General features: G+C 39.7%; 1 protein-coding gene across 1 annotated transcript in view; it reads left to right on the top strand.

Moving 5' to 3' along the window:
* The window catches only part of COL14A1 (collagen type XIV alpha 1 chain), a 222717-nt gene that overhangs the window by 64672 nt on the left and 144210 nt on the right, over positions 1-13835 (top strand). The window contains exons 10-14 of the mRNA XM_019642088.1: positions 322-473; positions 1622-1751; positions 3508-3653; positions 7492-7621; positions 10690-10828. Of these exons, the coding sequence (XP_019497633.1) occupies positions 322-473; positions 1622-1751; positions 3508-3653; positions 7492-7621; positions 10690-10828 (697 nt within the window). The remainder of the gene's footprint in view (positions 1-321; positions 474-1621; positions 1752-3507; positions 3654-7491; positions 7622-10689; positions 10829-13835) is intronic.

Genomic DNA, 13835 nt, shown 5'->3' with positions numbered 1-13835 from the left:
ACGCATATGTTGCACAAACATATGTAGGAAAAAATAAATGAATCCATTTAGGGTATTTTCTAGGTTCATAAGAAATAACTTTGAGGGGACAGCCGGTTAGCTCAGGTGGTTAGAGCGCAGTGTTCATAACACCAAGGTTGCTGGTTTGATCCCCACATGGGCCACAGAGTTGCACCCTCCACAACTAGATTGAAACAACTACTTGACTTGGAGCTGATGGATCTTGGAGAAACACACTGTTCCCCAATAAATTTTTTTAAAAAAGAAAGAAAAGAAATAACTTTGGGAAAGAGGTTCATTTTGTATGTCTGTTTCATTTAGCCTCAGCCCTTGCCACCATTGGGCCGCCTACCGAGTTGATCACTTCTGAAATCACTGCCAGGAGCTTTATGGTTAACTGGACTCACGCCCCAGGAAAAGTGGAAAAATACAGAGTCGTGTATTATCCCACCAGGGGTGGAAAGCCAGACGAGGTAATAAGGAGATCATATTTTCAACCCATTGTTTTTATTCTCTCAAGTCTTCTACAGGAGTGAGGATAAGGCAGAAATGGATACATATAGGGAGATTATTTTGTCACAAACATTTAACATTATTTGGCTTAAATGCATTTCCATGTGTCCATGTTGTTCTCCCATCTCTCTGAGTAATGGTATTTATATCTCCTCTTGCCTCCATCATATAACCCTCAGAACTGGCCATGAATCCATTTCTAACACAACTTATTTTGACATTTTTTTCTTTTTAACATTAATGGGATCTAAAGCAAAAAGAAATCAGTAGTTAGTTATCTGGCCAGAACTCCCTTTTGCTACTCATGTATTCTTTTTACTTTAGGAATGGTCTGAGCTTGCTGCCTTAATAGGAAGTCTGGGTGTTCCAAATGATGTGGTCATATAGTCCCCCAGGGTTTGGGATTTCCTGGACATTTGGGGAGATCAGTGCGAAGGAGAAGCATCTGTGGCTGGGTGTTTCTCTTGAGGGGGTTGAGGCTGGGGGTTGGCCATCACAGGAGAATACCTATTGCCGGGTGATTGGATTCTTCCCAGTTCTTACCTTTGATGCAGCCATCCACAGGGAATATGTTAGGAATATGTTAAAAAGTGATGAAATCTCTGTGTTTTTTTTTAAAGGGCTAACCTATTATTGTTCTAACCCCTTACTGACCCCTTATTGACTTCACAATTTTCTTCTGTGTTATGGAAGGAGTTATGACTTTTTTTAAGTGTTAGAGAAGTAGATCATGGAGCTTTAAATCATCTGGATTATTAAAAAAAAAATCAGAGTGCTTCTAATGGTTTTGTCTTTTTCATGACTAATAAACCTTTTAAATGTTTCCATGGAAAAATATCACATGTCAGCTGTTACTAAGTGGATGTGATTAGCCTGGAAATGACACAGTTCCCATCAGAAAATAATTAATAACGGACTTTTGGACCTATTCCATAAAAGGTGCATCTGTTGATGTAGGGATTCAAGGAAAATTGACTGCCGCAGTGGAAAAGAGGATGTGGCACAAATACAACATTGAATGAAACGTTCTTGCTAGTGATATTTCTGCTTTATGATTTCAAATGTGAGATATTCGATACTCTCATTCCTGAAACTGGTCTTTACCCAGGTGGTGGTGGATGGGAGTGTATCTTCCACGGTGTTGAAAAACTTGATGTCTTTGACTGAATATCAGGTAGCAGTCTTTGCAATCTATCCTCACACAGCTAGTGAGGGCCTCCGGGGAGCCGAAACCACACGTACGTATTGAATTCTACCCCACTTCTGACTGTATAGCATCACTTAGGTGGCCTTTCCTCCGAGGGAATCGTGCTCAGGTTGTTGCTCAGTGGACATCCTGAATCACATTCATAGAAAGTGGCTGCCATGCTGTATGTGGTACTGGTCCATGCTGCAGCTGCGGTTTGCAGGTGCTATGTATTAGGAGGGACACCATGAAACTCTGGTAGGTTTGGGAGAGAGCAATCTTAGGGGTAAAGGGTACAAAATACATGTATTCACTTAATACAGAAGTATTGAATGAATGCCTATTATGAACCACGTCCTGGGCTTGAATTTGTCAGTCGAAGTAGAGTAGGAGCTCTGTAGCTCTCTTGACCAGTAGAATAACAAGGAAATTGCATTTTGTCTATTTTCATTACTCATATCAGTGTAGTTAAAACAAGCTTCCGAATACTAGTAATTCCTTACCTGAGCATGATCATGATTGTGTGCGCGTGCACACACTCACACACTCAGACAATCCTGAGAAAAGATCACCCAGTCATTAGTTATTTCAGAATGAACTGAGGTCCTATTCCAGTGCTAGGCGCCATGCAAAGTAGATCTAAAAACTCTGCCTCTGATAGAGCAATAATAATATAAACATTGCCAATAACAATGTGTGAGGCAGTATGATAATCACACTTCGCATCCAATATATTGTTGGGTTTATCCCTGACAATCTTTTCAGAAATACCGGGGGTGACAAAAAAATGTATACAAGTGGTGGACACTTTGGTCAACATGGCTCAAGCAGTACATTGCCGTCATCAGAAGTGTCTGGACGCTGATGGTAGTAACCACTTTGAGCACCTCTTGTAATTGCGGAAGTCAAATGTGACTTGTGTTCATCTTTTGTTATTGGTATATATTGACTATTACAATTTTAATACAGTTTTCCTGTCTTATAATGTATATACATTTTGGGGGCACCCTCTGTATCTTAGTGACAATTCCTGCCCTTAAGGAAGCTTTTATCTAGTAAGGGAGGGAATGCAAACCAAGGACGTGCAAACAAATTAATTAGTGCAACGGCGTGCTCCGGTAGAAGTGTGGCAAGGAGCTGCACTTGGAAGCAGAATCCCAAACTTGACATTGTGTTTGGAAAAGCTGGCAGGGCCTGAGTATTGAGGGCCTAGAATTACGTTTGAAAACAGTATTTCACAGTTTTCTTTGACATGACTGAAACCAGGCACTTGCAGTTTATTCTTAATCTCTTTCTCCCTACCTCTCAAATATGACCCATCTCATTTCTTGATTTGATTCCATTTTTCTCAAACCCTACTGCTATGGAGTTAGTCATGTCTCATCACTGCCCCTGATGGACTGTGTCAAGGAGTATTTATTCATTTGTGTATTTGTTCATCCAGCCATCCATTCTGTCATTTCTTAAGTGACCCAACAACATTTTTTAATGGCTATTGCATGTCAGACACTGCTTGGTAATGGGCATAAGGCGATGGCCAAAACAGTCTTCTTGCCCTTGACTGGCTCCCAGACAAATGTGCGCATCCATCACCGTAGTGGGATATAAAAAACTAGAAGATGCCGTTCCCGCTTTAAACATTCCCTATGTTTACCTTCTCAGAAGGCTATGTGAACAGATTTAAGGATGAAAATTATCTGGAAAATAAGCTATGTTTACTGAGTGGATACTAGCACATAGATATTTTGAAATATGCAAGCACACCAGTAGATGGCTGAACATTTAAAAAAAAAAATCTCCTCTTGCAGTTGCTTTACCCATGGCTTCCAACCTTGAACTGTACGATGTGACTGAGAACAGTCTGAGGGCAAAATGGAATGCGGTGGCTGAAGCATCAGGATACCTGATCCTCTACGCGCCTCTCACAGAGGGCCTGGCTGGGGACGAAAAAGAGGTAATCGCCACCTGCTGCCTACTAGAGAGCTAGCGTCTTTGACTTCCTTAAAATGTATACATTTTTTTTTTTTAAGATTTTTTTTATTGGGGAATTGGGGGGATGGGAACAGTGCTGGGGAATTGGGGAAAGGGGAACAGACAAGTTGCTGTCCTTTTGTTCTTCAATCTAGTTGTGGAGGATGTTGCTTCACTGGCCCAAGTTGGCACCATCATTGCGCTCTTCTCTGGCGAGGCAGATCAGTCGCCGGCTTCTGGACGGCCGCTCACTGCGGCTGCTGGCCACACACGGTAGCCCATGGCAACCCACTGCCACAGGGCCTGCAGCCCACGCCGTCGCCGGCGACTCACGGCAGCCCAGCTCCAGGCTGAGCTGTTGTTCAGTATCTTAGCTGTAGAGGGCAGTGTCACTGGCCCTCACATGTGGGATCCGAACCGGGGCCCTCTGGCATCCCAAGCGAGTTCTTAACCATCGCGCCACTCGGCCGGCCCAAATGTATACATTTTTTAAACATAAAAACTTAATGTATTAAATATACAGAATGTTCACATTAGCTAAAGGAAAAAAAAATCATTTGTAACGTCACCACCTAGACAGAGCCATTGTTAAAATTTACTTAAGTCTTTTTCAGTGCATTTTTAATACAACAAATGGGAATGATTGTGGAGTCTTCAGTTTTTATTTTGTTTATTGTGAGTTAAATAATATTTTATATAGTCATTTTAAACAGTTTTGTAGTATTCCATTATTGGTTTGTACCAGATCATGTTCAATTAATCTTATGATATTGGACATTTAGGTTATTTGCTGTATAAACATGCTTTTGTGATCATTTTTAATTTTTTAAAATTTTCTTTATTTTACTTTTTTTTTTTTAAGATTTTTTTTTTTATTAGGGAATTGGAGGGGAACAGCGTTGGGGAATCTGGGGAAGGGGAACAGACAGGTTGCTGTCCTTTTGTTCTTCAGTCTAGTTGTGGAGGACGTCACTTCACTGGCCCATGTTGGTATTATCATTGCGTTCTTCCTGGGTGAGGCAGATCAGTTGCCGGCCTCTGGATGGCCGTTCACAGTGGCTCTTGGCAGCTCACATCAGCCGCCGGCTGTTTATGCTGGCTGCCGGCCACACATGGTAGCTGATGTGTGGGCTGCAGCCTATGCCATCGCTGGTTACTCACGGAAGCCCAGCTCCAGGTCAAGCTATTGTTCACCATCTTAGCTGTAGAGGGCGCAGCATCACTGGCCCTCATGAGGGATATGAACCAGGGCCCTGCTGCACAGAGCTGGCGTCCTAAGCCAGCTCTTAACCAATGTGCCACTCGGCTGGCCACTATTTTTTATTTTTAATTAAAGTTTGTTGGGATGACAATGGTTAGTAAAGTTACACAGATTTTAGATGTACAGTTCTGTAATACATCATCTATATATCACACTGTGTGCTCACCACCCAGAGTCAGTTCTCCTTCCATCACCATATATTTGATCCCTTTTATCCTCATTTTTAAACATATACATTGCGTGGTTGTCAGATTATTTCCGTAGGGTAAAGTCCAAGAAATGGAGTTTCTTTTTTCAAAGGATATGCCAATTATTAAGGCTTAGAGTAGGTATTACCAAATGACTCTAGAGAAACTTTATATAATTTATATTGCTCTATGCAATTCACAAATGACTGTTTCCCCCTATGTATACTGACTTAGAATTTCCTTTTTACTGACTTGAGAGGTTGGCAAATGTATGCCATTGATGTTGATTCTTTTGCATTTATTCCATTTTACGTGACGAATCTTTGGCTTTCAAATCATTTATTTTAGTTCTCACTTTTAGCTTTTAGGGAACAATGACTGTAATACAGATGTCCAAGAAATAAAAAGGAAGTGTCTATGACACTAGGGAAATGGCTTGCCCTGGCAGGTGGAGTGGATAAGAGAGGGAGCTCAGAACATGATTCTTTAATGTGGTCTCAAATCTGCCTCAGTGACAGAATTCTTGAGGGAGAAAAATATGGTGAATCTGAGTGTCAAGTACAGAGCACTGGTGACATGTGTTTTTTATTTGCAAGGTTTGGACAGCGTTTGCCCATTTGGATAGGATGTTTATGTGAATTATTTTGGCAGAAGGGAAACTTAAAAATGATGCTAGAGAAAAAACATTCAGCTTCACTAAGAAAGAAAGAAATAAAAAAGAAAAGGATACCAGTTCATACCCAATAGATTAGCAAACAGTTTTTTAAAGTCTGATGATAATACTACACATTAGTGAGCATGTGGGGAAACAGAATCACTCATGTAAATTGGTACAGCTGCTTTGGAGAATAATTTGAGATATTTCATCAAGCTGAAGATACACAGTTTTTTTCAGATACTTATCATAGGGAAACATCCTGTGAGGATTTTTCAGTGCAGGAACTTGGTCAGAACAAAATATTGCAAACAACTGACATGTTCATCGGAATGGAAAACATTGGCATATTTATACAAAAGAATACTATCAAGGAATTAGATAATGTCAACTCTGTCCCTGTGTATCAACATGAATAAATCTTGAATCATAATATTGACAGAGAAAAATATTATAAAAATGTTACGTTGACATGGTCCCATTTATGTACGTTGTTAAACGTATAGAACCATATATTATTTACAGATAAATACATATGTATATAGAAGTAAAAAAAAAAAGGATCAGTAAGATACACCTCAATATTAGGGTAGAGGTAGTGAACAGAAAGAATGAGAGGACTTCGGTTTTATCTGAATATATTAATTCTTTTTTATAAGGTCTGAAGTCAATACTACACTATGTTGACATTTATTAAATTTGAGTGGTGGGTGCATCAGGGTGTATTATATAATAGTATTTTTGCTACATTTCCATTATATATGTTAAAATTATTATTTTATTATTTTTATTTTTTATTTTTTTTAGCTGAGCCATCCTGCTACCTATTGGCAGCTTAGCGGCTGCTCAGCTTGGGCTGGCCTCGAACCGCTGTTGCTCAGAGCTCAAACTCTTGAGCGAGCTCTTAACCAACTGAGCCATTCGGCCGGCCCTATATATATATATATATGTTAAAATTAAAAACTTGAATTTGACAATAACACGGGCAGTTATGTGACTGGAGACTGTCTATGGAGATAGTTCCTTTCCTTCCGAAACAAAAATAAAGCCACCCTGTTATGCAGCTGTCACTCAGTTGTCACACAACTGAGAATGTTGGCTAGTTTGACTGACTCCAAAGGTGATAAAAATCATCCCAGAGTCAAAAAGCAAATCACCAACTTGGGCATCCAGGTGCTTCAATCTCTTCTGAGAGGGACTTGCAATGCAAGTGGACAGGACCCTTTGACCCTTTGTTGAATGGAGCAACAAAACTGGTTCAGCTAAACTGGGTTTGAAGCAAAGACGTGGCTTTCAGCCAGGGGACTGGTTAGAATTAGCCAAATGGTGAGAGATGCCCACTTGGCACTGCCCCTAGCATGCTGGCCTGGAGCTTTCACTATTTCTAGAAAACATTTCTGATTCGTTTCCACCCACACTCATCAGGGAATCAAATACTCAACACTGTTATTCTCACTGTAACTGCCATTTGTCCAGATGTAAAGAGTTATCCTAAAACAGCACGCACGGGTCTGTTCAGTTTTATATGGTTCCATAGCATCTGCTCCTAATACAAAATGACACGGGACAATGAACAAATTATGACGGAAGCCTATTTGATGAAGGGGTTGTGAGGAGACATTTTTATGCTGGGAAGTCTCACCTTCCTTCAGTTCCGCTCTGATCAGCATGAATAATACATGTTGGCAAACAATCTGATAACATGTGTTCTTTTCAGATGAAAATTGGAGAGACCCACACAGATATTCAGCTGAGTGGGTTGTTGCCCAATACGGAATACACAGTCACCGTTTATGCTATGTTTGGAGAAGAGGCCAGCGATCCTGTTACAGGACAAGAAACAACATGTGAGCAGATCTGTCATTCAGATGAAATGCCATAATAAAAGCCCAAATCAACATTGGGAGTCTGAATTGGAAATGCTGCTTTAGGTTGAAACCTCTTAAGAGCTAATTGTAACTTAGGAAAAAGTATATGAGTATTTTGAGAGGTAAAGTACAACATAAGGAATACAGTCAATAATAGTATAGTATAGTATAGTATAGTATAGTATAGTATAGTATAGTATAATAATAGTATAACTGTATGGTACCAGGTACAAGATTTATTGGGAAAATCACTTCTTTAATCATATCAATGTCTCACCACTATGCTGTACACCTGAAACTAATATAAAATAAATAATATAGAATCTCAATAGTAATTGAAAAAATTTTTTAAAGAAAATGTATATTTTATTTAGGGGAAAGAAATGTGTTTCTCTTAGTCTTGTTATTATTATGAGTTGCTATGGATACTAGAACTGAACTTTGGTATCCTTTAACCATCAATGCCTTTGTCTAAATTCAAATGCCAGATCAGAACATAGCGGAAAGATCATGGGCTTTGGAATCAGAGTAGCTGAGGTGGGAATCCCAGTTCAAGTCGTATTTTAACTAGATGGCAATGAGCAAGTGATGTAACATTTTTGAGCCCGTTAAAGGAGGACTAATAGTAGTACAGGTGAAAACACTTAGCACATTGTTACTCCATATTTCTTCTTTCCTCCACTAATATAAAAACCACTTTTTTTTTCTAACAATCTTTACTGTCCTTTTAATTTCAGACTATTACTATAATACTTTTTTTTAATTGAGTACAAATTTTATTAGCAAGTTTAATTTTGGCTAAATGTAGAATTTCATAATATTTTTAGAAAAGGTTTATCTATTGTCTACTGGAAAAACAGAATCAATTGGTATTCTGTCACCATAAGGATTTATTCAGGAAGTATAAAGGATTGCAATCCAGTGGGTGTAGATGTTGTGAGCTAGCTACATGTGCACACTGAACCAGACAAAGATGGCGTAGATACTTCCTAGAGGGAAAGACGAAGGTAAGAAAAGGAGCTGTTACTGTCATAGAGCTCTGTAGTAAACATACAGCTCTTCTGGGAGGGCTCCCTGGATGACATAGAGTGTGAGAACTCCTCCCATAAGCCTTAGCTCCTCCCGCAGAGCCTCCTGATTGGTTACATCTAGGTTAAAGTCTCTGTCATAATTTTATCATTATTTATCTATTTTATTTAAAAATATGTTATAGACAAAATACTACCCTGACATACTAATACTGCTTTGAAAGCTAGCATTAAAAATATGACTCTATTCATGGTGCTTTGAAACATAAGAAATTGCAGAGAGACTTAGGATCTTGCCCGTCCCTCTGAGCCTTGGGAGGTGAATAGCACAACTTCTGGAGTGCTCTTGTCATTAAGATTCTACTTGGGAAACATACACAGAAATTTAATAATAAGGAAAAAAGTTTTCTCCCATATTCATTTTTTGTTAGTCAAGGATAAAGAAATAATTTTATTGCTTTTCTTTCTCCTATATTTTCTTTCTCAATATTGAAGAGTAAGTATTGAGTCACTAAGTCTTATAGGCTCCTTATTGTCAAAAAATAATCAATATAGATTAAATTAATGAAAGAATTGGCTTTAAGGATGAGGAAACATACTTTGTACTATGAATGATATTTGTGAGCATTTATTTTCTCGGTTTTCGCTCTGCTAGCTCTGTCAGCACTGTATCATCACAGCTCTTGAATCAATTGATTAGTTTCCTAGTTAAACTCTAACTGTTCTTCTGCTCATCCTAACTGTGACCTTGGCCAACTTACTTCCATTTCATGATCTATATAAACGGGATAATTGTAACTCTATCCTTGCAGTCTAATGTAAGGATTTAATGAGATCACATGTGTTACACTTCAGGCTCATAGAAAGCATGCAATAAATCTTTATAATTGTTTTTCTTAAACCTGTAAAAGCCCATGAAACTCTCAAAGATTATCAACAAGTTTTAATCTGTTGAGTCAGAAGAGGGTGCTTGAAGAAATACTGAATATTATGGGATTAATAGGAACCTGCAGAAATGCCAACACCTCTTGAAATATTTTTTAAAACAACAACGAAGTGTTTATTTTTATCCAGTCTCACAAAGTCACCGAGACTCAATGAAGCAGGAATCCTACTCATTAATTCCACAAATATTTATTAGAGTACTTGTATGTTGGAGATAAAGCCAAGAACAAAATTAAACTAAATTCTCTAACCCTCTGACATTATAATAAATATAGGAGGAGAGAGACAGCAGGCTTATAAATATGCAATAAAAATGAACCAGTCAGACAAGGGAGAGAAGTAGCATAGGGTGGAAGGATGATTTTACATAAGATGATCATGGACAGCCTCACCGTGAAGGTGACATATGCTCGGTAACCTGAGTCTTGGCTGACTCCAAAGGTCTTGGCCTGAGCGATGGGAAGCTTAGCATTTCTGTGTGCTCAGAGGGAGAAGACTGAGAGAAGATTGGGAGAGATGGCAGGAGTCAGTGGTTCCGTTTTGGGCATGTTTGGAAACACCCGGCAGATACCTAAGTGGAGATGGCAGACGGACACCACCCTCCCTGACTTTACACCTGAGAAATTGTTAAGGGGAGAAGTAGAATGACTTGGCCAGAATCCTATGAGAGTTGAATGGAATGGCTAAGATTTAATTTCAGGTGTTCTGGTTTTTAATCCAATAGGTTGCTTATTTATATCAGTCTATAATATTGACATTGACTAGAGAAGAAAGGCAGAGAAAATTTCCCTAAATATTATTAATTGCGAAGCGTGTGTAATTTATTATTACTCTTCATGCCTTACAAGGGTACCATTTTCTTTGTTAATTTGTTAATTTTCTTTATTTTAACTTAGTAAAAATTTTATTAGCAAGTCTAATTTTCGCTAAATGTAGGGAGTTCATGATATTTTTATGAACTGGGAGAAATGTTTAATTTGTAAGTAGCTCAGAAGTCAGAGAGGTTGGTTTTTGTCTTTTTTGCCTGTATATTATTTAAATTTTTAATTATTTTCTATTTCATTTACTGCAAAGTGCCCTTAAGCCCACCAAGAAACCTGAGAATCTCCAACGTTGGCTCTAACAGTGCTCGATTAGCCTGGGACCCCGCTTCCAGAAAGGTCACTGGTTATCGAATTGTATATAACAACGCAGATGGGACTGAAATCAATGAGGTAAGCTGTGGGACATAATATCCAGTTTTCCTCTGGTTGTGTGTTTGTTTTTTATGACTTCATCATCAACCATCCCAAAACACAGTGGCTTAAAACAATACTAACTATTTTCTTTTACAGTTTCTGTGGGTCAGGAGTTAGTAGGGCTTGGATATGTAGCTCTGGCTTGAGGTCACTCATGAGATTGGAGCTGGAGATGGTGTCATCACAATGGCTTCTTTATTCGTATGTCTGGTGCCTGGTCTGGAAAGACTGGAGCAGCCCTCTGTGTCTCTAAGTAGGTTCTTCACATGATTCCGCCACTCCAGCATGGCAGTTTTAGGGGAGCTGGACTTCTTACATGTTGGGTCAGGAGTACCCAGACAATTGGAGAGGGAGGGGGCAGGGGGATGGAGGAGGGGTGCGGGGTGAGGGGGAGAGAGAGAGGTGGAAGCTGTGTCACCTTGAGTTACTTCTGCATCACACTCCATTGGTTGTGTTATCCTGCAAAAGCTCTGGCTGCTCGCTGCACAAAAACCAAAACTCCAGAGGTGAGGTTGGTGGAAAGAAAAGTAGATTTATTCCAAAAGACCAGCATTAAGAGAAGACAGTGGGCTCCTTGTCACAAAGACTGCCTTCCGGCTTCTAACGCCACCAGCAGGTTTTATAGGCATGCAGGGAGAGGCAGAACAAAGAAAAGGAGAAGTCGGTCAGGCAAGTCCTGAAAAAATGGCACTTCCCAGAGGCTGGCCTGCTGCCTCAGGGACAGGAGTGGATCCCATTGGGATACAAAAACCTCTCCCGAGTCACCCAGGCCCAGGCATGCACAAAGCCTGAAGTAAACAGAACCGTTGAAACTGGTATGCATAGTAAATGTATAGTAAACAGAGTCATTTAAGATTTGGTGGAAGGATAGGAAAGCAAAGAAAAGAAAAACTTTAAAAAAATCCCAAGCCAAACCACAGTCAAATCGAACCAGAGAAGATACAGGTGTCATTGTCAAAGTAGGCGATATCACCAGTCCCTGATGGACCCAAGGCAAGGAGGAACACAGGCCCCATTTAGGGTGGGAGCCATGTGGGATGGGAGATATATATGTTGATGTAGCCATCTTTGGAAAATACCACATTCCCCATTGGACAAGGGTAGGGAAGTATGTATCTTCATAGCAGTGGGAAACCAGAAATAATGTCAGTGTTATCCAGTTTATCCCTGTGCTTCTGAGTAAACTGGCATCTGAAAGACCCTAGTTAGATGAGCTTACATTGAAAACTGAATAATTCATGTTTTGTATAAGAATATAGTTTCAAATAATAAAACTTATTAGCACCCAGAAAGATAAGGTTTTTTTTTTTAAGATTTTATTGGGAAATTGGGGGAGGGGAACAGTGTTGGGGAATTGGGGGAGGGGAACAGCCAAGCTGTTGTCCTTCAATCTTAGTTGTAGAGGGTGCAGCTAGCTCAGCTCCAAGTCCAGTTGTATCGCTCATCTCAAGGTGCTGTGTTCAATTAGTTGCAGGTGGGCGTAGCCACCATCCCATGCGGGAGTCGAACTGGCAGCCTTGTTAAGAGCGCGCACTCTACTCCCTGAGCCACCCGGGTGGCAGCTCAGCTCAAGGTGCCGAGTTCAGTCTTTAGTTGCGGGCAGGCATAGCCCACCATCTCAAACAGGCAACCTTGTTAGGAGCGCGTGCTCTCACCAGCTGAGCTATCCTGCCACCTGTTGGCAGCTCAGCTCGGGTGCAGCTCACTGGCCCATGTGGGAATCAAACCAGGGCTCACACTCTTGAGCGAGCTCTTAACCAACTGAGCCACTCGACCGGCCCCAAAGATAAAGTATCTTGCACTCAGTGACTAAGGCTCTTCAGAAATTCTTTTCTTGGAAATATGTTTTAGCAGGATAGATAGCAAAGTTATTTTTAGTTTTTTTTCCCTTATCTTGGTCCAAGAAGCTAAGACAAAGAGGGAAATATGTTGGATTCATTTCAGTTTTTGGTCTAAATAAAGCAAGTATTTTTATATGCAATGACAAACTTTTTCCTACAGTTAAATCCAATCAGTATTTTGCAGAATGCACCCTCACATGGGACATTGGGTAATGAATGGACAGTAACTACACATTTGCTAGCAGTACAGAAATACTGTTCAACATCTTTCATTAAATCTTCATAATTCCTGAGGGCAAATCATTCTGATGAAGGTGGAATCTTTTGGACTAGTTTCTTTGCATTTCAAGATGGTAATCTGAAATAGTAAAAGGATTGCAACTGAAGCAACTGAGCTATCAGTGTCTCTTTGTTGTGAGTGATAAAGAAACTACTTCCTTAAGGTTTGCAAATTTAGCTGTGTAAGAAGAACTGGCAGGTAATATAAATGAGTGAAGCCTGCCCTGAAAAAGGCAGAAATAGTCACACGTGCAGGGAAATATATTCTCACCTGTTTTCTTAAAACATGAGACTAACTTAGGCTATATTTCATTCCCACTTTTTAGACATGAATGTAGAAGAAATTCCCTACTGAGAGAAAGACAGTAATTCCAAGACTGATGATAAGTGACCATGGACAGAGGTTTACAGTGACAGGATGCTAGGCCTGGTGGGGACTGAGATGCTGGGGAATGCATACGTGTCTATCCAAGACTAAGCCAGTGTCAACTCCTGCAGATTGTTGCTGCATAGAAATCTAGGCAGGGGCTGCCAGTTCTTGTGACCCTTGATCTTCTGACCAGGGATTTCGATTCTTATGTGAAGCTTACCAACTTAAAACTGTTAACTCATTGAACAATCGAAATAACATAACCACCATATTCAGCAATTAATATTTGTTCACTGTAGAGCATCTTCCTTTGGTAATAATTTTTCATGAAACAAAAATAAGCTATCATATACATGTATATGGGAGTTATATTTATAAATATAATTATATCATAAAATTATTTTTATTGAGGTATAGTTGACATATTAGTTTCAGATGTACAACATGATGATTTGATATTTGTATAATTGTGAAAGGATCACCACAATAGGT

Source organism: Hipposideros armiger, unplaced genomic scaffold, assembly GCF_001890085.2.
Source record: "Hipposideros armiger isolate ML-2016 unplaced genomic scaffold, ASM189008v1 scaffold_65, whole genome shotgun sequence".
Lineage (NCBI taxonomy): Eukaryota > Metazoa > Chordata > Mammalia > Chiroptera > Hipposideridae > Hipposideros > Hipposideros armiger.
The sequence above is the reverse complement of the archived record's forward strand: the minus strand, read 5'-3'. Positions and strand labels throughout refer to the sequence as shown.